The sequence below is a fragment of the Carcharhinus amblyrhynchos genome, chromosome 4 (assembly GCF_965287045.1).
Source record: "Carcharhinus amblyrhynchos chromosome 4, sCarAmb.v2.hapA, whole genome shotgun sequence".
NCBI lineage: Eukaryota > Metazoa > Chordata > Chondrichthyes > Carcharhiniformes > Carcharhinidae > Carcharhinus > Carcharhinus amblyrhynchos.
In genome coordinates, this window is record NC_137327.1 from 49395885 (window position 1) to 49423825 (window position 27941).

Consider the following 27941-nt stretch of genomic DNA (forward strand, 5'->3'; position numbering starts at 1 on the left):
CTGTCAAGCCCTGTAAGGATTTTGTACACTTGAATGAGATCACCACAGTTTTCTAGAGTGCAGGCCCAGTCTCTTCAATCTTTCTTCATAGTACAATTCTGCCATCCTAGGGATTAGTCTGTGGTGCATGTTGTACTCCCTCTATGGTCTAAGGTGCCACCCTGCAATAAGATGTTAAACGTCGGTTTACTCATGATAAAGATTTAAAGAAAGAAAGATCTACACTTATATAGCATATTTTGCAACCAATGAGATCGCTGTTGTAATGTGGGAAACACAGCAGCCAATTTTCCCAAGCAAACTTCCACAAACAGTAGTGAGATAATAATCAGAAAATCTGCTTTGGTAATGCTGAGATATAAATATTAACCAAGACACTGGGGACAACCCCCCCTGCTCTTCTTCAAAGTGATACAATATAGGGTTGTTTACATCTACCTGTGAGAATAGGTAGAATTTTGTTTTAACTTTGCATCTTAAAGGGAGTGCACTCTGTGTACTGCACAGATTTTCATACTCAAGTGTTGGAATGGGATGTGGATTCACTACTGTGTGAGTAAGAAAAACTAAGCCACACTGATCTCACCACAAGTACTTCTCCCCAGTCCTGGGTCAATGTACTTCTGTAAATCATTCAGTCGGTCCATACAAGCTTGCAATTTGATTCTTTGATCACTTCCAAAGGCCTTCATTGCAAGGAAGGTCTAGAGGACAAATTTAAATTACAAATTGGTTTGAAATTCTCCCAATAGCTTGAATTAACAAGGCCAGAACATAGTGTCATTTCACGAAGGAGTTAAATCTAGCTCCTGGGGCTAAAAGGATCAAGGGATGTGACCGGGGCTGGGTGGGGGGTTGGTCGGGGGGCGGGCGGTGGTAGCGGAATCAGGGTATTGAATTCGATGATCAGCCATGACCATAATGAATGGTGGAGCAGGCTTGAAGGGCTAAGTTACCTACTCCTGTTCCTGTTTTGTAAGCATGTTTCTATGTAATTCCAGTGACTGCCATATAATTTGGCAACACTAGAGATCAGATTAGAATCCTTACTGTGCAGAAGGAGGTCATTCTGCCCACCAAGTCTATACCCACTCTCCAAAAGAACATCTTACTCAGGCCCATTCCCCCTTCCTATTCCCGAAACCTTACGGATTTACCATGGCTAATCTATCTGACCTACACATCTTCGGACACAAAGGGGAAATTTAGCATGGCCAATCCACCTAAGCTACATATATTGGTGTATGCTAAGTTTTAATTGGAAGCAGTCCTGTTGTCAGCACAGGTCAGTTGGTTCTGAGTTTGTGGGTTCAAGTCCCCCTCTACAACACTATGGAACATCATTGATAGCGTCAGCACATTGATTGTGGAGAGATTAAACAAAGCCTGTTTGCCTGATATAAAAGATCCATGTCATTATTCAAAGGGCAGCCAACCCTCCTGATGTCCTGTCCACTACAATCCTCCCTCAGCCAATATCAGTAGATTAGACGATCTGGTTAGTTAAATTGCTGCTGTGAAAATTGTCTGTCACAACAATAATGGTTTACATATCAAAATTGGCATTGCAGCACCAGAGAAATCCTGGCGAAAATTGTTTTAAACAGTGCTAAATTAAATGCAATTTATGTATTCAGAATCCCACGTCTTTATGACAAGTGGCCTTGGGAAGTATCTAGAATCAGGTTGAGTTGCTCAGGGGAGGCTGCTGGGACTGTTTGGTGTTTGAGGCGCCCGGAATCCAGTTGTGTGGTGCGCGGCTCCGCCCGGAACATATAAGACTGTAGCACCTGGATCCAAAATGTCAGTGGCATTGTAACCGGTGTGAGAGCGCCGGGAGTTGGCATGTTTCTGGTTAATTATAGCAGCAGTTCGGAGGAGGAGGAGGGCCCGGCTGGAGCGGAGCCGCGGCTCCGAGCAGAGGGAGCAGCTGGTGGGGCTGAGTGAGTAATCGAGATCGGAATTAGCGGAGGGAGAGCCGATGTGTGCGCCGTCAGGAAATTTCCCCCGAGCCAAAGCTGAATCAATGTCACACACAGTATACAACCACACACAGTGGCCAGTGCCTGCCAGTGTTTACCCTGCACCCCATCCTTGTCTCATCCTTTTGCATCCAGTCTGATCGTCAAGTACAAAGAGTTGACGGTCCAGGTAGAGTCTCAGGCGGGGCAAAAGTTGGACAATCATAGCTAGAGCTTCCTAGATGATAAAAGGGAGAATTGCTTAGCAAAGTGACAGATACCAAGTGGATAATAAAAGTGAGAATCTGACCAAACATAGAAAGCTCAAAGGTGAGGTGAAAAAGCAAATAAGAACAGCAAAGTGAGACTATAAAAAAAATGGGAATCCAAAAGTCGTCTTAGGCGTTTACATAATAAAGAGATGGTGAAAGAGGCTGATCAGAGATCAAGAAGAGGATTAATGCATGGAAGCAGAGGGACATGGTCAAGGTACTAAATGAGTAACTTATTAAGAAAGAAAGTGCTGTCAAAAAGCTGAGACACTGGATGGGCTAAAAGTTGATAGAGCTTTAGAAAAGGTTGTTGTTCTTAAAGTTGATAATTCACAAGTCTAGAACTAGAGGGCATAAGTTTAAGGTGAGAGGGGAGAGATACGTTAGTGTCCAGAGGGGCAATGTTTTCACAACCAGGGTGGTCAGTGTCTGGAACAAGCTGCTAGAGGTAGTAGTAGAGGCAGGTACAGTTTTGTCTTTAAAAAAGCATTTAGACAGTTACATGGGCAAGATGGGTATAGAGGGATATGGGCCAAATGCTTACAATTGGGATTAGTTTAGAGGTTTTTAAAAAAAAAAAGGGTGGCATGGACAAGTTGGGCCAAAGGGCCTGTTTCCATGCCGTAAACCTATATGACAAGGACTGAAAGGAATGCATCTGCAAATGTTGAGGAAATAAGGGTGGACGTTGAAGAGGTATAATCCTCTTTAGAGATGGGGATTGTCTCAGAGGACTGGAAAATTCCAAATGTGACACCCATGTTCAAAAACAGGTATAAGGATAAACACAGCATCTACATGCCATTCAATTCAACCTCCGTGGTAGGAAACAATAATCCAGGGGAAAAAAAAGTCATTTATTCATGCATTAATCAAGGAAAGCCAGCAACCATTGTTTGAAAGTAAATTAAGTATAACTAATTTGATTGAGCTTTTTGATGAGTTGACAAGAGAGTATTGATGCAGGTAATGTAGTTGATATGGTGTACTTATATTTGCTAAAAGCATTTGATAAAATGCCACTTAATGCCTTTTAGTACTCGTTAGCAAAGTTGAGCTCCATGGAATAAAATAAACAGTGGCATGGTTACAAAGTTGGCTGAGTGGTGACAAAGTAGTTAAAAAGGATTTTATACATAGAGATAGAGAGTACAAAAGCAAGGAAGTTATGATGAACTTTAAGTAAATACTAATTCAGCCTTAGCTGGAGTTTTCTGGATCAATCCTGGGCACCACACTTTAGGAAGGATGTGAAGGCTTTAGTGAGAGTGCAGGAGAGAATCAGAATGTTTTCAGGGATCATGGATTTCAGTTGCTTGGATCACTTGGAAAAGCTAGGATTCTCCTTTTTACAGAAGGAGCAAGGAGATTTGACAGAGGTATTCAAAATCATGAATGATTGAGACAGGGTAGCTAGGGAGAAACTGTTCTATTGGTAGAGAGTTGAGAACCAGAGGATACAAATTTGTGATTGGCAAAAGGAGCTTTGGTAACAAGAGGAAAACAATTTTCATAGAATCCTACAGTACAGAAGGAGGCCATTCGATCCATTGAGTTTGTACTGACCACTGTCCCACCAAGGCCGTTTTCTCATAACCCTGCACATTTACCTGCTAATCTCCCTGACACTAGGGTCAAATTAGCATGACCAATCAACCTAACCCACACATGTTTGCACTGTGGGAGGAAACTGGAGCACCCGAAGGAAATCCACACAGACATGGGAAGAACATGCAGACTCCACACAGACTGTGACCCAAGGTTGGAATTGAACCTGGGTCCCCTGGTGCTGTGATGCAGCAGTGCTAACCACTGTGCCGCCTGGTACAAAGTGAGTGGTTAGAAATCTGGAATGTACTGCCTGAGAATGTCATGGAGGCAAATTCAATCAAAGTTTTTAAAAGAAAATTTGGATAAGCCCACCTCTGATAGTTAAAAATCAAAAGGTAATGGAGAAAGGCAGACGGGCTGAGTTGCTCTTGCAGAGAACCGGCATGGACTCAATGGGCTGAATGGCTCCCTTCTGTAACCATGCCATGATAACACACTATTTCTCTCTTCCTGTATACTTATCCAGCTTCCTGTTAAATGCATCTATACTATTCACCTCAGCCTTTTGTAGTAGTGAATTTCACATTCTCAAGTACACAAAGTTTTGGGCAGCACAGTAGGACAGTGGTTAGCACTGCTGCTTCACAACTCCAGAAACCTGGGTTCGATTCCTGGCGTGAGTCACTGTCTTTGTGGAGTCTGCATGTTCTCCCAGTGTCTGCGTGGGTTTCCTTTGGGTGCTCCAATTTCCTCCCACAGTCCAAAGATATGCAGGTTAGGTTGATTGGCCATGCTAAAATTGCCCCTTAGTGTCCTGAGATGTGTAGGTTAGAGGGATTAATGGGTAAATATGTAGAGATGTGGCGGTAAGGCCTGGGTGGGATTGTGGTCAATGCAGACTCGACAGGCCAAATGGCCTCTTTCTGCACTGTAGGGTTTCTATGATTGAAATTCTCATAAACAAGTTTCCTCTGAAGTCCCTATTTAATTTCTTGGTGACTATTTTATATTGATGGCCTCTTGCCCTTTCCCACAAGTGAAAATTCTCTCCCTGTATCCACTCTATCAAACCTTTATATCATTTTAAATTCCTTCATTAGGTCACTCCTTAGCTTTATCTTTTTAAGAGAAAAGAGAACTAATCTGTTTATCTTTTCCTGATAGTTTTTTGCAGGTTTGGTATCATCTTTATGAATCTTCTTCAGTGCCTCTATATTCTTTTAACAATATGGTCACAGAGTTATAGAGGTTTATAGCCTGGAAATAGGCCTTTTGGCCCAACTTGTTCATGCCACCCCTTTTACTTTTAAACCTTTATGGGTTTACCCATATCAGTTCCCATGTAACTGTCTAAATGCTTTTTAAAAGATAAAATTGGACCTGCCTCTACTAATACCTCTGGCAGCTTGTTCCAGATGCTCACCACCCTCTGTATGAAAAAAATTGCCCCTCTGGATCCTTTTGTATCTCTTCCCTCTAACCTATGCCCTCTAGTTATAGACTCCCCTACCTTTGGGAAAATATATTGACTATCTAGCTGATCTACACCCCTCATTATTTTATAGACCTCTATAAGATCACCCCATCAGCCTCTTACGCTCCAAAGAAAAAAGTGCCAGTCTATCCAGCCTCTCCTTATGACTCAAACCATCAAGTTCCTGCAGCATTCGATTAAAACTCTTATGCACTCTTTCTAGTTTAACATCCTTTCTATAATAAGAGTGACCAGAACTGTACACAGTATTCCAAGTGTGGCCTTACCAATGTCCCAACTCCTCTAGTCGATGTTCTAATCAATGAAACCAAGCATGTTGAATGCCGCCTTCACCACTTTGTCCACCTGTGACTCCATTTTCAAGGAGCTATGAACCTGTACCCGTAGATCTTTGTTTTGTAACTCTCCCCAACACCCTACCATTAACTAAGTCCTACCATGGTTCAATCTACCAAGATGCATCACGTTGCATTTATCTAAATTAATGCGAGGTAATCAGAACTGTACACAGTACACTGTGCATAGGTATGACCTAACCAAGGTTTGGTGCAAGTTCAGCATAATTTCAATTCTGTTTATGTTTTAAATTTTAATTTTTTTATTCCATCCTTAAGTTACAAAGCCAATGCACAGAATAGACCAGGCAAACCCAAATTAATTCCTTGCTTGCTCCAAAAACCAAATTTAAATTGAATTCAATTCATTGTCTGCACAAGGAAGGCAAACAAGATCCAAGCTGACAAGATAAGGCATTGAATCCCATCTTAGGCTTGATCCAAGGCTTTAATTTAGCCAAGAAGCCATTTTAAACGTTTTACTCCATCCTTAAAGTTACAAAGCCAATGTCCAGAATGGACTGGGCAAACCTAAGTCCATTCCTTGCTTGCTGCAGAAACCAAATTCAAAATCTAATTGAATCCAATTCAAACTCCTAATAAGCGAAACAAGCAAGATCCAAGCTGACAAGGTGAGGCATTGCACTGCATCTTGGGCTTGATTTGTTGCTTGATCTGAACTATTAACCTGTGTTGTTACATTTAGTGATCTGTGTATTTATACTCCTGGATCCCTTTGTTTCTGTACCCCGTTTTGATTCTTTTTTCCTAAGCAATGTAGAAATTTTATCCTCAGTATATTGAGCTCTTTAATATTCTGACTCTCTAGCAATAATAAATATGCCTTGTTATATTTTAATACATCAGGTTGTATCTTTGCATTTTGTTTTAAAAAATCAACACACGAATGTGAGGGAATCTATATCTTTGGATTTTTGCCTGTATGTTTTTGCAAATTAGGATCTGTGATGTTGACTTTTGGTTGTCTGGGGCTTGCAACATTTGAATCACACAATGTACCAAGAGTTGATACTTTTGATCCTGCCTCAGAGCAGGGATGGAACCCTATTGGGAGATTTTAGCGGGTCATGCAGATCAATTCAAGGCACAGAAGGAACATCAGCCTGCGGTGAGGAGTGGTCACTCAGGTGAATCTGGGGGTGGAGAAGGCAGATAGTTTTGTGCTGCTGGGGGAAATTGGATGAAGAGAATCGCAGGACAGTTATCAGTACAGTGAAACACACAGTAACTGTTGGCTCCATGAAGCTGGCAGTGGGGTTCTGCTCGGAGTAGCTAGTGAGCTGAAATTGTGCTGGTTACTAGATTCCGGGTTACCGCCTTATGAATCTAGTGGGACCCAGTCTCGAGAGACGAGCTGAACAACTAAGCTTTGATTGGGACAATCTGAGTTGGAGTGGCTGTTGAGGAAATCAGAAGCTGTATCCTTCGAAGAGAGGAACTGAAATCCTCGGGAGGAAGACCGACTTTTAAATATTTTTTGTGACAACCTGACATCTGGGTGAGTTGCTGAGAAAATTCAGAGCACCTGTCTTGGCTTTGTCTGCCATTTAATATGCAGTTGGTGGTTGTGCTCAACAATAATTTTCCTGTTACTTCATGTTTATCTCGGGTTAATTCTAGATGTTGGAGTATTAGATGGATAGCGTTGACTGTTGAATAGTAAAATTTCTTCTGTTTTAAAGTTGTGGAATATTGTGGCTTTATTCTCTGTAATTGGGCTTTCAAATTTTGTCTACTTTACGTCAACAGTTACTAGTCCATAACTGGATCATAATAAAATTTGTGGGTCTGCTCTAGGACAAGAATTCTCTGCATTTCCCAGCTGAAACTGGAGAGGGAGAGATGGAGAGCACAATGAGGGAAGCAGATGTATGAGAAAGGAAAAAAAGATTACAAATGAGAGAGAAACAAAGATGCACAATGAAAACAAAAACCAATGTTAAATGAAGCAGTCAATTTTTATTTGAATCCTCTGTCTGGATTTTGCTTAGCACAATGCTATACTAGTTGAAACTGTTACATGGGGATTCCCAGTGATGATCTGTTTTTAAACTGGTGATAGATTGCAGTCCCAACACTTGCCTGTCCCAGAGAGTGTAATGGAGATGTTCAAAGATTTGGAAGAGCATCTGGATGACAGTGTTCAACATGATGGCCGCATACGTAGCTTCCCGCATCAACGAGGCAACTGGTCGACGCTTGTGTATGTGGAATGTGAGTTATTGATCTTAAACTTCAGCAAATTTGGACACTGAAAACTGTTAACAAATGTGGGGGGATATTCTGCTCTTGGTTTTGGCAGGCAGGATCAGGTGTGGGAGTGGAAAATCCAACGAGAGAACCAAAAGTTGTTGGCGCTGGCCACTTTAATGCTGTTTTTCCTGTCCACTGTGCCACTCCGTGAAAAATTGGAAAATTCTGCCCAAAAAGTATTGTGAAGCCATTACAAAGTCTGAAAGAAAAGGAGGAATTCTGGTTTACGTACAGTATTATCACATCTTCAGTGCTTCAGGGCAAACAAATTGCTTTTGAAGTACTATCAGTGTTGTGTTAGCAACCCACCATAGTCAATTTGAGCAGAGCAGGATCATACGTACAGCAGTGAAGTGGATCACTAAGATCTTATATCTTTTGTTGGTATTGAATGACAAAGAAATGTTGGCCACTCATGGAAAGTTGAGGATTTGTGTATCCTAATGTTTGTGGACTGTGGACTCTTGCACTATAGAACTCCTGCAACGCAGCAAGGGGCCTTTATTTTCTCTGAAAGAGCATTATACCCAGGCCGTCTTCTCTCTCCTATCCCCATAACCCTGTGCATTTACCATGGCCAATTCACTTAACCTACAATATTTGGACTGTGGAAGGGAACCAGAGTGCCTGGAGGAAATCCATGCAGATATGGGGAGAATGTGCAAACTCTACACAGTCACCCAAGGCCAGAATCGAACCTGGGTCACTGGCACTGTGAGACAGCAGTGCTAACCACTGTGCCACTATGCAAATTGGGCAGCAGTATGTTTCTCAAAGACAGTTTGTGGTGCAAATGGAATCATGGTTATTTGTCATCACTCAAGGTAAATAGCCTACACTATGAGAGTTCATTGTTATGCATGTTGCTGGAGTATTGATGCACTGTGTGAGTACTTCCACAATATTGATATATAATAGTGATAAAGAAGGTCAAAGTTCAAATTCATTAAAACAGGAAGAGCTTTCTTTAATTTGGCAAGAGCCTCATAATGGGAAACATCAAAAAGAGTTTTTCAATGGCAAGCTTACAAAACTGCATTCTAACACACACCCTGCATTACATAATAATCATCACTGAAACACTATGAACACCATTCAAAAATAGCAAATGGACGAAAAGATAATCATATCCCATAGTAATCATTTGAACGAAAAGGCTATCAAAAGGATGACCAGACGCTCCAAAAGGGAAATAAACAAGCGTTTAGAATTCACTTTCATTTCTAGCCAATACTGATCGCAGTTGTTATGCGTTAGCATACTGCCGTGGTTTTGCTAGTTTTGTATGTTACCATTCCCCTCTATGACAGATCCATATATGTTTTTGGGGTTATTGGCTATAATCTAATCACATTGTTTTCCTATCAAATTGTTTCAGCTGCCTACTAGTGAATGATCTTAATTGTATTAAAGTTCATTTAAAAATCACATATTGGTGTCCATCTTTGATAAAGTTCAAATGTAATTGAATCATCACAGAGAATATTGCTTTGATGTGCATCATGTTTATCTCAGTTATATTTATCATACATATTCTATCAAATGATTCTAATATCCATTACTGTGATATTCGTATCAGGTCAATTTTAAAATTAACCACTCATATCTCTCCAGTATCGAAAAAGCATTTGTATTAATATGCAGATTAGATAGAGGTAGCCCCAGAAGTGATGCCACAAAGTTACAATTATTGAATCATTTTAATGTCCAGTTTAGGGTTCTTGGTTAAGTATTACATTTTGAGCAGCTAATTTGACTTGCAGAGTTTACAGTTTCTCGGAAATTATTTTCTGCTGGAAGATGAGGCTTTCAAAGAATCTGAGTTTTGAAAGAATTGACAGATTTTAATGAATGATAGGGTGATATACTTGTTGTACAAGTGTGGTAACACTAACTGCCTGTAATCATGTTTAACTGAATCAAACAAAGTAGAAATACATTAATTATTTTTGAATGAAATGTTGTGACTCTTGCTTGAAACATCCTGCGTTGAAAGACTCCTGCATTTCTTTTGTATGATCTTAACTATGTATGGTAAAATTGTTCCTGAAATAGTCCAGGTAAAAACTTTCTTTCCAGGAAAGGTGATTTTTTTTTACACTGAAGTTCCAGGACATAATTCTCATTTAGCAGGATTTTCTCTTTATTGCCCTTTGTTGCTGTATCTTATTTTAACCACTGGTAGGTGCTCTAGCCAATTTTATAAACTTGATGCTGAATCTTTAAAGGAAAAGCAAATGACTTTTGTGGAGAACAACACAGCTGTGTTTTCAAAACTTTCATAAAGTGACAATTTTACCGCTGCTGAGGCCCTTGAAGAAGATTTTCTTCCCTGTTATGTCTCTGGCATGATCTCAGTCATTGAAAACCCCCCCCTTGTGCCTCCATTAGAAACAGTGGCATGTCCAACTTCAGAATTGGTTAGAAATGGCCCACTGGTGGCCCATTTTATAGTTTGTTCCCCAATTGCCTTGAGAGAAAGAGAATTTATTGGATGGGCTCCATTGGCAGCGATCAAACAGGTTGTTTAAATAAGTTGAAGAAAATATTGGTACGACAATCATTTTTATTTTAAACCAAAATTGTAACACCTAGCCTTCACTCTCTCCAACAAATGGATGAAATCTCATGCTGTTTAGTGCGGCATGGTTACCTAAATATCTTTTCAAGTCCACTGTGATTATTGCCATAAGAAGAGAATTATGTATTTGTTGTAATAATATTTGATTGTTTTCAACTAGGGAAAATATACCAAGTTAAAGTTAAAACTGCCGTGTGTTGTAATATATTTTGGGATTGGTACAGGTATGTAGTAACATTGAGTAAGGAAGTTGATTACAAGAAATTATAGCTGCCACCCCCTTTTGTAAGTAAAAGACTAACAGTATCAGTATTCCAAGCATTCTAATAGATGTTTGCCTCTAACTACTTTTCCTATTGTTATGATTCTCATAGACACCAATAACTTTTAAAAGGATTTGAATTGCCCAGTGTCCAATGCAAATAATTGCACCAAAGATTTCATGTTTTCATAAAATTGCTCACAATATTCAAAATGTGGTCTGACCAAAGCCTCAGCAGCACATTGCTGCTTTTGTATTTTAGTCCTCTTGAAATTAATGCTAACATTCTATTTTATTTTCCTAACTTGCAGGTTAAGTTGGTAGTTAACTTTAAGGGAATCCTGAACTAGGACTTACAAATCCCTTTGCATTTCCGATTTTTGAATTCTCTCCTCATTCAGAAAATAATCTGTGCCTCTATTCTTCTTATCAAAGTGCATAACCTCACACTTTCCCACATTGTATTCCAACTGCCACTTCTTTGTCCACTCTCTTAACCTATCCATACCCTTCTGCAGCATCCCCACCTTCTCAATATTATCTGTCCCTCCACCTATCTTTGTATCATCTGCAAACCTAGCCACAATGCCCTCAGTTCCTTCATCTGGATCATTTATTTATAGAGGGAAAAGTTGTGGTCCCAACATTGACCTCTGCAGAGCTCCACTAGTCACTGGCTGCCATCGTGAGGAAGACCCTTTTATTCCCACTCTTTGCCTTCTGCCAATCAGCCAATTTTCTAACCATGCTAGTACCTTACCTCTAACACGTGGACCCTTAATCTTACTCAGCAGTCTCCTGTGTGGCACCTTATCAAAGGCCTGCTAGAAATCCAAGTAGATAACATCCACTGGCTCCCCTTTGTCTAACCTGTTCATTACTTACATAAGAACATAAGAAATAGGAGCAGGAGTAGGCCATCTAGCCCTTCGAGCCTGCCCCGCCATTCAACAAGATCATGGCTGATCTGAAGTGGATCAGTTCCACTTTCCCGCTTTCTCTCCATAACTCTTAATTCCCTTGTCTGTCAGAAACCTACCTAACCGTGACTTAAATATATTCAGCGAGGTAGCCTCCACTACTTCAATGGGTAGAGAATTCCAGAGACTCACCACCCTTTGAGTGAAGAAGTTCCTGCTTAACTCTGATCTAAACTGCCCCCGTTATTTTGAGGCTGTGCCCTCTAGTTTTGCTATCCTTTCTAAGCAGGAAGAATCTCTCTACCTCTACCCTATCTAGCCCCTTCGTTATCTTATATGTCTCTATAAGATCCCCTCTTTACTTCCTCAAAGAATTCTAACAGATTTGTCAGGCATGACGTCCCCTTGATGAAACCATGAAGACTTCTCCCTATTTTACCATGCACTTCCTAGTATTATGAAATCTCATCGTTAATAATGGACTCTCAAATCTTACCAACGTCTGAAGTCAGACTAACTGGCCTGCAATTTCCTGTCTTTTGCCGGAGGATGCTTAAATGGATTTCTAATAGCATTGCTCTCATTAATGACTGATGGTCTTTAACTCTTTACAAGCTTTGATTGATCCTTGGTATCATTCATCCTCAATCACCTACTTAAAGATTATCCCAAAAAGTTATTTTTCCTCTGCTTGACATAGTAACACTTGTGGATCTTCTACAAATCTCTCTGACTCAGAGAGTTTGTATGAAGCAAGGAAAGTTGTCTCTTTTATGTCCAGGGTTGAACTTGCACTTTGCTTTCAATAAGTTTTGACCTGGGCCACTGTACCTGCAACCTGGTCACATTATTATATCTTGGGCAGGTTTTGTAGAAGGCCATATCCCCTCCCTCCAAATACTCCGTTTTACCTTGAATTAAAGGAGACAGTTTTAAACATCTCCATCTTATAAATTCAGCATTTGTTACTCTATACACTGGCTTTCTAATGTTATTGTTGACAAGGGACCAGATACTGCCCAAAGATAGAAAGAAATTTTCTTGCACACAGTACCAATTGCAAATTGCTTTTGGTACAAAAGACACTATGAGAAGACTGTAAAATAAAAAAAAGTCTCAAACTGAGTGAAGCAGGCAGAAGGAAATGATTCCAATACAAATGAGAATCTGTACTTTAATTGTCCGATTTAATGGCAGAACCAATTGCCCATGAGTAATTTTGAATTCGTTGTTCTAATTATTTTGTGTCAGACCAACTTGCGTGTTAGGTTATGTGACTACTGCAAGTTAACCGCAAGGCAACAGAGAAGTTAGTACTTGTAACATATAATTTTTTTAGAAGTTGCATGACTCTGTTTTTCAAATCTATATTACCCTTGTTTCTTTCAGATTACCCTTGTTTCTTTCAGATTACCCTGAAGAGGAGTTTATGGAACTTATTGATCTGCTGCTGACCCATTTGCAAACACACAAGCTGCCAATGGTTCGGTTAGCAGAGTTTCATATCAGTCTGTCACAGACTGTGGTGCTGCGCTATCATTGGATAAACATCTTTGTGGCGTCCTTAAAGGAAAAAATGACCTCTCTTGACAGGTAGGATTTAGTTACTGTGCTATTGTTGTATAAACCAGCCTGAGGCAATGACTGAAATATATTTGTCCTTTAGTAGTTATAACAGATTAGCTATTATCCATATGTTTGTTGTATTACTAACATGGTTAAAAAAATGTTTTTGATATTTTTAGTACCTATTTTTGTTTTCTGCTGTGGTTTGTGTCATGGTCAGGATGTGCTGCTCTCACTGCTGCAGTTCAGGTCGTGGTAGCAAATTGCTTTCAAAACCATATGAAATTTAGAAATGTAGTAAACAGTGAGGCGGATTGTAATAAACTTCAAATCAACATGGACTGGTGAAATGGGCACAAAAACAGAAAATGCTGGAAAATCTCACCACGTCCAAAGGTATCTGTGGAGAGAGAATAGAGCCAATATTTCAAGCCTGGATGACTCTTTGTCAATGAAATGGGTGAAAAGGTGACAGATAAAATTTAACACGGAAAATTGTGAAGTAATTCATTTTAGTAGAAAGAATGAGGAGAGATTATGTTGTACAAAAGGGTGGGGGTGGGGAGATGCTCAGGAGCAGAGCAAAGGTAGTGTATGTGTACACACCTTTGACGATGACAGGACAGAGGCATAGAGTAGACAATGAGGAACTCACAATTGCAAGAGTAGCTGAAGTGAACAGCATAGATGTATTCAGCGGAAGCTAGATAAACAAGAGGGAGGAAAGAAGAGAAGGATCTATTAGTAGGGTTAGGTGTGGATGGTGAGAGTTGTTATAGAGCCTAAACATCGTTATGGATGTGTTGGGCCAAACGGAGTTTGGTGTATGTTCTTCTGCCTGAGCTGTATAGCTGCTCTGTAATTCAGGATCTTGTTTCATTCTCCTGGTGAGATACTTAAGGTACTTAAAATCATGAAGGACTTTGAACAGTAATTAAGTAGCAATTGTTTCCAGTTGCTTTGCTAACCAGAGAACAGAGTTAAGGTATTTAGCAAAAACACCAGTGGCAATATGAAGAAAATAAATCTCATGCAAAGTGTTGATATGATTTGGAATGCATTATTTCCTGAGAGAGTGATGGAAGCGGATTCAATAATAACTCTCAAAAGGAAATGGGTAAATAAAAGGAAAAATTGCTGAGCTGAAGGAAAGAGCTGGGGAATGGGACTAATTGAATAGCTCCACCAAAGGGCTAGCACAGGCACAATAGGTTGAATGGCAGCCTCTTGTACTATATAATTTTATGAATCCCTTGTGTTTTCCATTCTCCATCTTTAGGAATGTAGGAGAGATGATCTCTATATGAATAGAATTTGTGTGCAGTCCAAAGATGTGCAGGTTAGTTCGATTGGCCATGCTAAATTGCCCCGTAATGTCCCAAGATGTGTAGGTAAGGGGGATAAACAGGAGTTACAGAGATAAGGCCTGCGTGGGATGCTTTGTCGAAGAGTCAGTGCAGTCTCGATGGACGGAATGATCATCTTCTGCACTGCATGGATTCTCTATGATTCTATAATGTATGAATCTCTAAGGCTAGGCTAAATTATCCAAATGCGAAACTGCTGCAAGAACTTTCATTTATAGAGTGTTTTTCAAGACCTTGTATCCCAGAAAACTTCAGAGCCAATGAAATACTTTAATTATGTAGTCATTGTTATAGCTTAATAACATTCATGCATGAAATTCCCCCATTATACTGCAGGTTCTACTGTGTTTCAGATAAAGTGAAGATCTACATTAATCAAGAGAAGACCAGGTACAATGGCCTATTTTTAACTGCTATTATGACTGCAAACCACGCTACCAGGAGTGTTTTTAAAACTCTAAATCACAGCAGTCTTTGAGAATTGTTAAAATACCAAAGTCCCTTTCCAGTGATTGCACCAGATCCTTTGGAGTCTTTTATTCTGAAGAATTGTCCTTCTGATAAACAGTTCCTGATGAGAATTACAGAATTCCAATCGAGAAATGTATCATAACTGGATAACAATGTATAGAACACTTCTAAGGCTAGCTCTATCTTCCTCTCTCAAAAATTCAGCACAATTGTTCTGTTATCAGGTGATTTGTAAGAACTCTGGTATAAAATTGCAAAGGACTGCCTGTGACCTGTTAAAAAGGGCAGGAACTTTTGTCATGCGATTGAAATTTATATACAGTAAAAATAACTACCCCCCCCCCCCCCCCCCCCCCACTCCTTGCTTGTTAGTCAACTTATTTTTCAGACACTGATAATTCTGATTCCTCATTGTTCTCATTTTCACAATACATCTATGTTTTAAACTTTTAAACTTGGTTGAAAAATACTCTTAATATTTAACAGTATGTATCAATTTTGTGCTTAGACTCTGTTAATGGGAATACTAAGATCTAATATGGTTGCCCTTACTATAGTGCTGATGCACTGTAATCTTTAAAATCACCATTTGGGATGTTCTCAATAATAGGCTAACCCACCTCTCGGTGGTCTTGCTTCTAGTTCAGCATTCCAAAGTGATTTTAAAAATTATTGGGCATTACTAACTAGGCCAGCATTTTTATTGCCCTTGAAAAGGTGATGAAGAGCTACCGCCTTGAACCACTGCATTTCTTGTGGTATAGATACATCCACAGCACTGTAATACATCAAGTTTTCATGGTTAAAAGATATTGAATTGAGCCAGCTAATTTTGTTTGTGTCCATGCACAGTGCAGAATGAGAAATTCCTCTGTGGGTAGGGTGTTAGCGTGGATAGAGGATTGGTTGTCAAATAGGAGGCAGAGAGTGGGGGTCAATGGGTGCTATTCGGATTGGCGGTTGGTGACTAGTGGGGTGCCCCAGGGGTCGGTGCTGGGGCCTCAGCTATTTACCATTTATATAGATGATCTGGAGGAGGGAACCGAGTGCAGGGTGTCGAAATTTGCTGATGACACCAAGATTGGGGGAAAGGCAAATTGTGCGGAGGGTGTGGAGAGTCTGCAGAAGGATCTAGATAGGCTGGGCGAATGGGCCAGGAAATGGCAAATGGAATTTAATGTTGGCAAGTGTGAGGTGGTCCACTTTGGTAGGAAGAATGGTAGGAAGGACTATTACTTACGTGGCGAAAAACTGCAGCAGGCGACGGTGCAGAGGGACCTCGGGGTCCTTGTGCATGAGTCGCAAAAACCCAGCTTGCAGGTGCAGCAGGTGGTCAGGAAGGTGAATGGGATGCTGGCCTTCATAGCGAGGGGGATTGAATATAAAAGTAGGGAGGTCTTGCTGCAGCTGTATAGGGCATTGGTGAGGCCGCAGCTGGAGTACTGTGTGCAGTTTTGGGCGCCGCACCTGCGCAAGGATATTTTGGCCCTGGAGGGAGTGCAGAGGAGGTTTACTAGGCTGATACCGGAGTTGAGGGGATTGAGCTATGAGGAGAGGCTGAATAAACTAGGCTTGTACTCGTTAGAGTTTAGAAGAATGAGGGGAGATCTCATTGAGACGTATAAGATGATGAATGGGATGGATAGGATAGAGGTGGAGAGACTCTTCCCGCTCAAAAAAGACACTAGGACTAGGGGGCACAGCCTCAAGATAAAGGGGACGGAGTTGAGGAGGAACTTCTTCACTCAAAGGGTGGTGAATCTCTGGAATTCTCTGCCTGTTGAAGTGGTGGAGGCTGCCTCGTTAAATATTTTTAAGAAGCGGGTTGATGGGTTCTTGATAAGAGAGGGGATTAAGGGTTATGGGGAGAGGGCGGGAAAGTGGAACTGAGCCACAACAGATCAGCCATGATCTTATTGAATGGCGGGGCAGGCTCGAAGGGCTAGATGGCCTACTCCTGCTCCTATTTCTTATGTTCTTATGTTCTTATGTGTCATCATCCAAAGTGAGACAGACGTCCTATGAAGTACTGAATAATAGTCTGTGCTGGCTGCTGATTCTGAACAATTTTAGTTAGCAGACATGATTACAATCTGAGTTTACTGAAATAGGGCTTTCACTGATATGATGGCCAGGTATTCATATTACAAGCTTCTGTTAGAGTTCCAATGATACAGCAGATCACAAGAGCTAAACTCACTTTAAACTAGGTTGCTCAGAGAAGTTTGTTGGAAGCATTGCTGAGATATGACCTCAAGTAATGGGGGATCAGTAGCAGCTGTGGACGTTTTGTATCCTACCACACAACAGCAAGGGCCAGTAATAAAAGACTTTTCATTTTGATCCTTCAATAGGCTCCACCAATATTGTCTCATGAAGTTACAGATGTTTTTCTAAATCTTACACAGGACCTTCCTTGGTTTAGAGGTTTCAGCTGGCAGCAACTATTTACTGGAAGTTGTCAACGAGGTGGATAAATCTATGAAGGAGTTCGATCTAAAAACTTATTATAAGGTTTGACCCCTTTACAATCCACGCTGTGTCTCAGAGTACATCACCAATAAACTATTGTACAACACATTAACTACTTTGCAAAATTTCTGGCATTTTAGAACTACATTTCATAAGCTTTATTATTTTAAAGTTTATACAGCTTACACAATCATTTTTCCTAAGATTGATTTTTTCCTAAGATCTAGCCAGTAGGGACTTAATAGTATAAATGGCCTCCTTCTGTACCATAATGACTCCATGATTATACCCTCCTACTTAATAAAATAGTGCCTTAGAATAAATAAATAAGTAAAAATCATCACAATCTTGGTATGAATCAGATGCAAATGTAAAATGGAGTTTCAGTGTGCAGCTTTTTTTTTATTCATTCGTGGGATGTGGGTATCCCCGGATCAGCATTTGTTGTCCTTGAACTGAATGGCTTGCTGGGCCATTTCAAAAGACATTTAAGAGTCAACCAAATTGTTGAGAGTCTGGAGTCACATATAGGCCAGACCAAGTAAGAAAGGCAGATTTCCTTCCCTGAAGGACAATAGTGAACCAGATGGATTTTTACAACAATCAACAATGGTTTCTTGGTCATCATTAGAGTTTTAATTCCAGGTAATTGTATTGAATTCAGATTTCACTATCTGTCATGGTGGGATTCGAATCCCGGTCCCCAGAACATTATCCTGAGTCTCTTGATTACTAGTCCAGTGATAATGCCACTACGCCATTGCCTCCTCTAATTCAGTTACATCAACAAGACGAGTGGATGCAGTATATTAGCACAGTGTCCTTTTATTTTTGCAATCCTGAGTTCACAAAATTGCACAATGATCACAGATGAGGAATGTTATTCAGCCTACATTCTTTCAGTCATACAGAAAGGTATGTCCTTTGTCCCATTGTAGCACTTTATTATTTCTTAAGTTATTCCAGGGTTCTTTTTCTCGATTTCTCTACATGGAAGTAAATCACAACAACTTGCATTTTAATTGTGCCCTAAACAAAGGGAAAGGTCCCAAGCTATTTCACAGGAATGTAATCAAACAAAGAGCTGATATTAGAGATGACAAAAAGCTTGATCAAAAAGGTAAGTTTATGTGTACAGTACATTTTGTGTTCACGTGACATGTTTTCTGTACCTCTATAAGATCACTCTCGGATGCCTTTTTAGACTGAACTGCCCATTTTTCTAGTTTTTCATCACAGCTGAGACATTTTTCAATGGAGTCAACCTCATGATTCTTTTCTGCATCATTCTCCAGCACATGATACCTTATGCTGTGTTTCAGCGCCAGAACAGAACTTGACATCCAAGTGTTAGCTGACCAGAGCACCGCACACGTTGATCTCAATTTCCTCTGACCATGTAGTTGATTTACTTGGACTTGAAACTTGATTGCTGGGATAAAGTTGTGGATTAAACTTTCTGGATTAAACTAGGCCAGTCTCATCTACTTGGCACAGATTGTCAATCTCTGAGGCATGTGGAAAGAAAATCCACACTGTTGCATTTGGCAGTGTTCCTCCTAGTTTGGAGTTGAGGCATGTTTAAGTAGTGTGAAGAAACCTATACAAGCGTCTGACTATATTTGTGATGTCTGGTGCTCATAATGGTAAAAGGTTCTTTCCTGATGCTGATATCTTCATTGTTATAAGCACAATATATTCAGTAAGAATGCAAAACGAAAAGCCCAGTTGGTAGCCTAAATTCGCAGTGTAGTTATTGTGTGATTGTTTTCTTCAAGTCCCTTCCTTGCAAAGCGCAGTATTCTCACCTGAAGTATCCCACGTGTGCCAAATTCCTACCATGTGATAATCATTAATTTGCGAAGGGCAATGGTTGCTTTGCATTATAGGACTAATGTTGCACATATTTTTGCTCGATTACCCTGCTCAGTAAAGAACACAACAGATCCGATATAGAACAGTTGTGATTTAATTGAACAACAGAACAGACTTGAGGGCCTAACAAGCATCTATAGAATCCATCAGTGAAAAACACTTAAGTTTTGCAAATGTCTCAAGCACTTCAAATTCAGGTTTTGTAAATAATGTAAAGTAAGGTTTTCACATAGTAGTGCTGTATACTCTCATCCGTATAACAACTATCTCTTGAATTTTGACAGAAACCTTCCTTTCACATTAGTGTGGCCTGGTGCTTGGGGGATGCTACTGCTGAACTTGAAAAACACCAACTGGAGCTGCAGGTGGGTGCTGAAGTATGAGAACACAAAGCCATATCAGATGTTAAAATTAAATTGTTGACTGATCTTACTGAGGACCAGCAAGTGATTTAAAGTCACCATCAGAATGCAACTCAGATTTACCACATTATCACAGCCAACCAGTGCATTATTTTCATTGAATTCAATTTTAACATTTATTTTCAAGGTTAGTTGTTTATGTCTTGATGTTTTGGATTGTCAGCAAATTCAGGAAAATTGGGCAGGGAGCAGAAGATAGCATCTGATCTGTCTACTTAAGTTAACAAATAGGTGATCAGTAAGACTTAGCTAGGTCCCAGGATCCTCCCTGAAATGATTTCCATGTATTTGCTGGGTCCTGGTGTTTTAGTAGCTTTGGGAGTAGGACTAGGCAAAACTAGCAAAAAAAATTTGAACTTAATTTTGAAGGCATTGTGGCATAACCATGAAGCGGGTGACTGATCTGTTCATATTGCCACTGACGACTGCCTCTGTGATTCTTTGAAATAATTCTAAATTTGACCTGTAGAACCATGGGATCTGCTGTGATGGTTGTGTGATTTTTTTTTTTATCCTTGTGTTAATACCACTGATACTTCTTCGGATGGGGATAACTAAAAAGAAATAACAGAAATCATACCTGACCTTTACACACTGAAATTACATTAAACCGGGTAAAAGCAACTTACTATGGATACTGGAATCTGAAACCAAAAGAGAAAACGCTAGAAAATCTCAGCAGGTCTGCCAGCATCTGTAAGGAGAGAAAAGGGCTGACATTTCAAATCCAAATGACTCTTTGTCGAAGCTAAAAGGTATAGAAAGTGGGAGATATTTATACTGCAGGGTGAGGGAATGAAAGGTTAATCATACCCACAAAAACCAGGGGAAAGGCTGCTAACAGCAACCCATAGAAAGAAAAGGTGTGAATGGCCAAATGGCAGAGATGCTGAAATCAGAGGGTAAACTGCGACAGATGAAGATTTGTGGCGGGAGAGGGGGGAGTGTAAATGGGTGGGGGAGAGATAAATTGGAGAAAAGAGGGGAAAGGGGTAGCAAAGTGGGAGAAAAGGTAAGGAAAGGGGGGATAAAATAATGGAAAAGAATGGGGGGAATAAATAAAGACAATAAAGAAATAAAAGGTAGAGAAGAGTAAAAATAAAATGAAAACAAAGGGGTTGAGATGGGGTGGAGTTAATCATGTAAAGTTTTTGAATTTAATGTTGAGACCAGAGGGCTGTAATGTGCCTACGGAAGATGAGATGCTGTTCCTCCAGTTTGTGTTGAGCTTCACTGGGACATTGCAGCAGGCCGAGGACAAACATATGGACGTGGGAGCAGGATCGTGTGTTAAAATGGCGAGCAACTGGAAGATAAGGGTCCTGACTGCGCACAGACTGAAGGTGCTCAGCAAAGCGATCACCCAGTCTTCGCTTGGTCTCTGATATAGAGGAGGCCACATTGAGAGCAGTGAATGTAATCGACCAAATTGAAAGGGGTGCAAGTGAAACACTGCTTAACTTGGAATGAATGTTTTGGACCTTTGGATGGTAAGCATGGAAGAGGTAAAAGTGCAGGTGTTAGACCTGTGATTACATGGGAAGGTACCATGGATGATGGGAGAAGTATTGGATATAGTGGAGGAGTGGACTAGGTTATACCAGAGGGAACGGTCTGTGGAATGCTGACAGAGGGAGTGAAGGGAAGATGTGTTTGGTGGTGGCATCATGCTGTAGTTAGTGAAAATGGCAGAAGATTATGCTTTGCATGCAGAGGCTGGTGGGGTGAAAAGTGAGAGCAAGGGGCATTCTATCCTTGGTATGGGAGGTGGACCACATGCTGAGAACCCTGTCAACAACTGTAGTTGGGAAACCATGGTTGAGGGGGAAACACCCCCCCGCCCAATCTTTATCTATCACAGTTTACCCCTGATTTCAGCTTCTCTGCCATTTGGCCATTCACGTCTTTTATTCTTTGTATGGGCTGTCATTAGCAGCCTTTCCCCTTGTTTCTATGGCTATAACTCATCTTTCATTCCCTCACCCTACAGTATAAATATTGCCTACTTTCTAAGTCGTTCAGCTTTGACGAAGGGTTATCTGGACTTGAAACATCAGCTGTTGTAGATGCTGCCAGACCTGCTGAGATTTTCCAGCATTTTCTCTTTTGATTATACTAACTGGGAATGGATATGAATGTGCACAAAGGAGTCATGTAATCTACAACTGGTGAATTCTTGATAGTTTGAAGTTATTTTTATGCAAAAGGAAATGTATGGGGTTTATTCTTGTCTACACTCTGTGTTGTAACTTTACTGAATTAAAATCTTCACCTTTGCAAAAGCAGAGCCTCATGTGCATTCTGTGCTACATCGGAACTTAAGAAATGGGAGCAAGAGAAGATGAGCAAGCCCCTCAAACCTGTGCTGCCACTTTGTAACATATCGGCTGATCTTAGACTTCAATTCCAGTTTCCCACTCAAATCTCATAGCTCTTAATTCCTCTAAAGCCAGAAAAGACTACCTATCTCAGCCTTGAATATACTCAACAACTGTACAGAGTTCGAGTGAGTTTAGTCAGAACGCATTATTGATACTGGTCAAGTTTATGTTACATTTTTTGATAGTTTTTCAGCATGGAAATTGGTGTAAATAACAGTGCTTAAGTTGGAAATGTTTATTAGTTTACAAAGTTTGAGATGTTGAATTAAGAGAGCGTCAGTAATGTATTGTACTGTCACAATGCCTAGTCCTCCCATAAGGTGGCGTTGATTAGTTTGCATTACATTGTGACAAGAATTTTGTGCAAGAGTAGATATAACTTATGAACTGGATTGATAGTTTATGTCGTTAGTAGTTCAGGTATGAAAGCCATGGTCAAACAGGGTTCTCATATCTTGGCTCATTGAGATTATGTTTAAGAACATTGAACATAGAACACTACAGCACAAACAGGCCCTTCGGCCCACAAGTTGCACCAATCATATCCCTACCTACCAGGCTTATCTATAACCCTCAATCCCATTAAATCCCATGTAATCATCCAGAAGTCTCTTAAAAGACCCCAATGAGTTCGCCTCCACCATCACCAACAGCAGCCTATTCCACTCACCACCCTCTGAGTGAAAAACTTACCCCTGACATCTCCTCTGTACCTACTCCATTTTTCTTTTCCAGAGAGTCTTTGAATTGCAGGAATGAGATAATTAATTATCATTAGATTTTGTTTAAGCTCTGATTGCTGATAATTGGCTTGGAACACTAGCTTCTAGAAAACTGAGAGAATGTAAGAAACCTGTAAGAAATTCACTGATTTGGGAGAATATTTCAGCTTCAGCTACAGCAGTCCATCGAAGTGTCAGACTTAGTAACTCCAGCAAACCTTTGTCAGCAGTTCCAATAAAAATTAAATGTATGAACGAAAGCATGTTAAGTTAATTGTTTTGTAACAATTTCTTCTGCTATTTGGGTATTGATGCTGATAGCTCTTTTAATTTTGTGTGGCAAGAGGTGACAGTAGGACTAGGGGGCACAGCCTCAAGATAAAGGGGGGGCGGTTCAGAACGGAGTTGAGGAGGAACTTCTTCACTCAAAGGGTGGTGAATCTCTGGAATTCTCTGCCCGTTGAAGTGGTGGAGGCTACCTCGCTAAATATTTTAAGAAGCGGGTTGATGGGTTTTTGATAAGAGAGGGGATTAAGGGTTATGGGGAGAGGGCGGGAAAGTGGAACTGAGCCACGACAGATCAGCCATGATCTTATTGAATGGCGGGGCAGGCTCGAAGGGCCAGATGGCCTACTCCTGCTCCTATTTCTTATGTTCTTATGTTCTTATGAATGGCAGCAAACAGCAGACCAAATAATATACTATTTTAACAGACTGCTATTCCCAAAAGAGAGAGGATCTTTTGGTGTTGCATTTCCTTTGTCATTAAACATTTTCCTCTGAAAGTAAAGTAAAAATTTATTTATTAGTCACAGGTAAGCTAACATTCACACTGAAGTGAAGTTACTGTGAAAATTCCCTAATCACCACACTGAGGCGCCTGTTCTGGTATACTGAGGGAGAATTTAGCATGGCCTAACCTGCACATCTTTGGACTGTGGGAGAAACCAGAGCACCCAAAAGAAACACACGCAGACATGGGGAGAATTTGCAAACTCCACACAGACAATGACCCAAGGTGGGAATCCAACCTAGGTCCCTGGTGCTGTGAGGCAGCAGTGCTAGCCACTGTGCCACCCCTTCTTTGAAGTCATTCATAGTTGTCTGGGCTGATGTTCCACAGGCAGCAGTTGCCACCTCATACTTTGCTCAAATGGCCAGTCTTCATACCTGAGGCTTGATGGCAAGATGTTTGACTGCAGGAGTGCATCACACTTGAGGTTGATGCTATCCTCACCTAACATCTAGCTACTACTTACACAACAAGTGTTGTTAGACAGTGTTGAGTAATGGCTCATTTTCCCTGTCCTATGCCAGAACACAATTATTTCAACCTTACTAAGACTAAGCACAAATTTGGGATTGAAACCAGGTCTGGGTGAATCACGTGGCACTTTCTATGGAATCAAAGCAGAAATGATGGAAATTCTCAGCAGGTCTGGCAGCATCTGTGGAAAGAGAAACCGAGTTAATGTTTTAGGTTTAAGATCTTTCATTGAAACTTTCACCAGGTTGTGAAAATATGTTTTTTAAAAAAATGCATATTTCTCTTACCCTTGATCTGTTGCATTGAGAAGTTAAATAATCTTTTCTTGTCATGCATGTTGATGCAGTTTTATGGACAGCACAAATCATGTTGTTGTTTTGGGTATGGAGTTGGTGCCAGTAGATATCCCACCCTATAGCTTAAGCTCAAGAGTATAGTATGTTCCTTCCATGAGTAAACTACCATATCATGGAATTCACTTCATCCGTTGAATCCGCTGAAAGAAATGTTTCTATATCTGCACTGTCATTGTTATCAAAGGCTGTTGTGAAATCTTCATAACTCACTGGTTACTGGAATATTGGAAATAATGCTATGGACCACACCTCAAAAGGTGTAAAAGCCTTTTAAGAGGAAATTTGCCGAACTTCAGCTGAGGGGGGCCTGGAGAAGTTAGGACTATTCTCCTTGGAATAGTTCAAATGAAGAAGTGACATGCTGGAGGTTTTTGTGATAGGTAGCTAGAGAAAAATTGTTCTCTCTGGCAAGTTTGTCACTAACAAAAGACCATACAAAAGATTTAGAGGGGAGTTGAAGAAAAATTTTTTCACTCCGTGTTTCAGGATTTGGATGTTCGACCCAAAAAAGTGTAGAAACTGATTACATAAATAATTTAAAAAGGGAACTTTAGGATGAGGATTTTACAGGGTTATGGACAGAGGTGAGGATGTGGGATTGAGGAGGCCTGTACAGATACAATAAGCTAACTGGTGGCTTCCTGTGCTGTAAGTCCCTATGATTATATAAAGACTACAAATGTTCTCCTATCATCAGGTCCTGGTCCTTTCATCTATTCCATGTGTCAAAATATTTAACATTAGTTGGAACTACAACACGAGCAATTGCTTCTCAAATTTCTTCGCCATTATGAAAAATTGAAATGTTTTATCAACTTTGTTAAATTAAAAAAAACCTATTTATGTTAGTGCATCAGACCTGGTGTGTCTCTAAATTTTATACTGTATGTCGATGTTCTTTGCAGGCTATCGTGGATAGATTTGAAAACAGTGCCAGAATCCTCCGAATGTTTGCAGATCAAGTGCGCTGCAAAACTGGAAACAAGATTTTCTCCTTTCCGCTGCGATAGCTGCAGCTACTCTTTTCTGAGGACTCAACTACAACTCAAGCCAGGGGTATGACTGAGCAACCTTGGGAAGAGGTCCATTCTTTCCCAACTATATGCTCCAGTTATGGAGAGGCAGCACAACCTCTTGCCTGTAATGAATTGTGCATTAAGGCTAATTCATCATTGCAGTGAACAATTTACTTTTCAGAATAAAGACATTGTACTTTTTAAATGGAAAAGGATCTAAAATATGAAAATAAGAATTTTGCATTAAATCCACACCCAAAGAGAGCAACTTTTAAAATCCTAATTCTACATATGGGTATACAACAGAATTTTGCTGTGTCAGTTGGGCAACTTGAGCCTATTCCATCACAGTACCTTTACCTCATGGACTAAGAAGGAGGCTCCCCACAACCTTCGCAGAGGAAGCTCGAAGTGGCCACTAAATCCTGGCATTGCTAGCAATGCCCCAATCACGAAGAAGGATCAAAAGATCCATCAAGATAGTAGAACTTTACAATTGTTTTGATTTGTTTTCCATTTTTGTTTATTTCTGGCTTTTGTTTCACAACTTTTATTTAGATTTTAATATTGAACTAAAACCAGAAACTATTAAGAGCTTGGAGTTTGTCTTTTCAGTGTTGTTCTTGTGAATGTAAAAAGCTTTATAGAGCTTGAACTTGAAACTATTTATAAAATTCCTGCTTTTATAATATGAATATATAGCATTTTCTATTTTCCCTCTGATTATTTCTTTAAAAATGATATGAATTTGGTTTGAAGTAATTACATATGTGAAAGTGTCATATAATTTCAATCAGGGAGTCATCTAAAAATGTACTTCAGTCAAGGCTGTATTTACAAATTTAGTAAAAAGTCTGACAACACCAGGTTTTAGTCCAACCTATTTATTTGATAATATACTCACAAGCTTTCGAGGGGACTGCCTCTTCGTCTCCATTCACCTGACGAAGAGGCAGTCCCCTCGAAAGCTTGTGAGTATATTATCAAATAAATAGGTTGGACTAAAACCTGGTGTTGTCAGACTTTTTACTGTGTTTATGCCAGTCCAACGCCGGCATACCCACATCATGTTTACAAATTTAAACAGGGAACATGACAGTATTGATAATCTTTAAATTGTTTTGGATTGAAAGCCTGATAAAGTCAAGGTTTGATAATTATAATGCTTCTGCACCTATTTGTGGATATATTGTGAAGAACTGTATGCTATTTTATTTGTTTCTTTATCAGTTGGGTGACATCACTGCAAGGACAGCACAGTGACACAGTGGTTATCACGGCTGTCTCACAGCGCCAGGGACCTAGGTTCAATTCCAGGCTCAGGTTACTGTCTGTATGTAATTTGCATGTTCTCCCTGTGTCTGCATGGGTTTTCTCTGGGTCCTCCAGTTTCCTTCCACAGTCCAAAGATGTGTGGGTTAGGTTATTTGGCCATACTAAATTGCCCCTTTAGTGACAAGGGGATTAGCAGAGTAAATGTGTGGGGTTACGGGAATGGGGCCTAGGTGGGATTGTGGTTGGTGCAGACTCGATGGGTGGAATGCCCTTCTGTACTGTAGAGGTTCTACTATACCAGCCCTGAATTTATGGTGAAGTAATAGCAAGTTTAATGTTTCAATTTGTTTTTAAAAGAAGCAGCGATTTGTATCGAATGTTCAGAACCGCTGCCGATATTAGCCTTGTGAAAATGGGATCTCTCCATCAATCTGTCTGAATTTAAAGAGGTTGTTGGATTTGCTGTGCAAACACCAATGGAACATATCACAGAAAATTAGGGCCGGTATTTCAGTGTTAAGACATTTTTACCGAGGAGATTTTTGTTTCTGTAATGCTATGCAACTTCAGAACACCCAGAAAAGCAAGTTTAATAACAGTGAGGTTTCACACCTGTCAGCAGTAAATAAACCATTTAAAGAGTCATAGAGGTTTACAGCATGGAAGCAGGCCCTTCAGTCCAACTTGTTCATGCTGCCCTTTTTTTCTTAAACCCCTAAGCTTGTACCAATTGTTTGGCCCCTATCCATCTATACCCATCATACCCATGTAGCTATCTAAATGCTTTTTAAAAGACAAAATCTTACCCACCTCTACTATTACCTCTGGCAGCTTGTTCCAGACACTCATCACCCTCTGTGTGATAAAATTGCCCCTCTGGACACTTTTGTATCTCTCCCCTCTGACCTTAAACTATGCCCTCTGATTTTAGACTCCCCTACCTTTGGAAAAAGATATTGACTATCTATCTGATCTGTACCCCTCATTATTTTATAGACCTTTATAAGATCACCCCTCAGCCTCCTTTGCTCCAGAGAGAAAAGTCCCAGTCTATTCAGCCTCTCCTTATAACTCAATCCATCACATCCTGATAGCATCCT

The 27941-nt window shown here is 40.2% G+C and overlaps 1 protein-coding gene across 1 annotated transcript; it reads left to right on the top strand.

Moving 5' to 3' along the window:
• Positions 1-1728: 1728 nt before the first annotated feature.
• Positions 1729-26405, top strand: usb1 (U6 snRNA biogenesis 1). The gene is made up of 7 exons (XM_080187124.1): positions 1729-1943; positions 7698-7849; positions 13061-13244; positions 14921-14974; positions 17464-17569; positions 19687-19767; positions 25456-26405. Exons 1-7 carry the CDS (start codon positions 1846-1848, stop codon positions 25558-25560), a joined length of 780 nt encoding a protein of 259 aa, XP_080043250.1. The 5' UTR covers positions 1729-1845; the 3' UTR covers positions 25561-26405.
• Positions 26406-27941: the final 1536 nt, after the last annotated feature.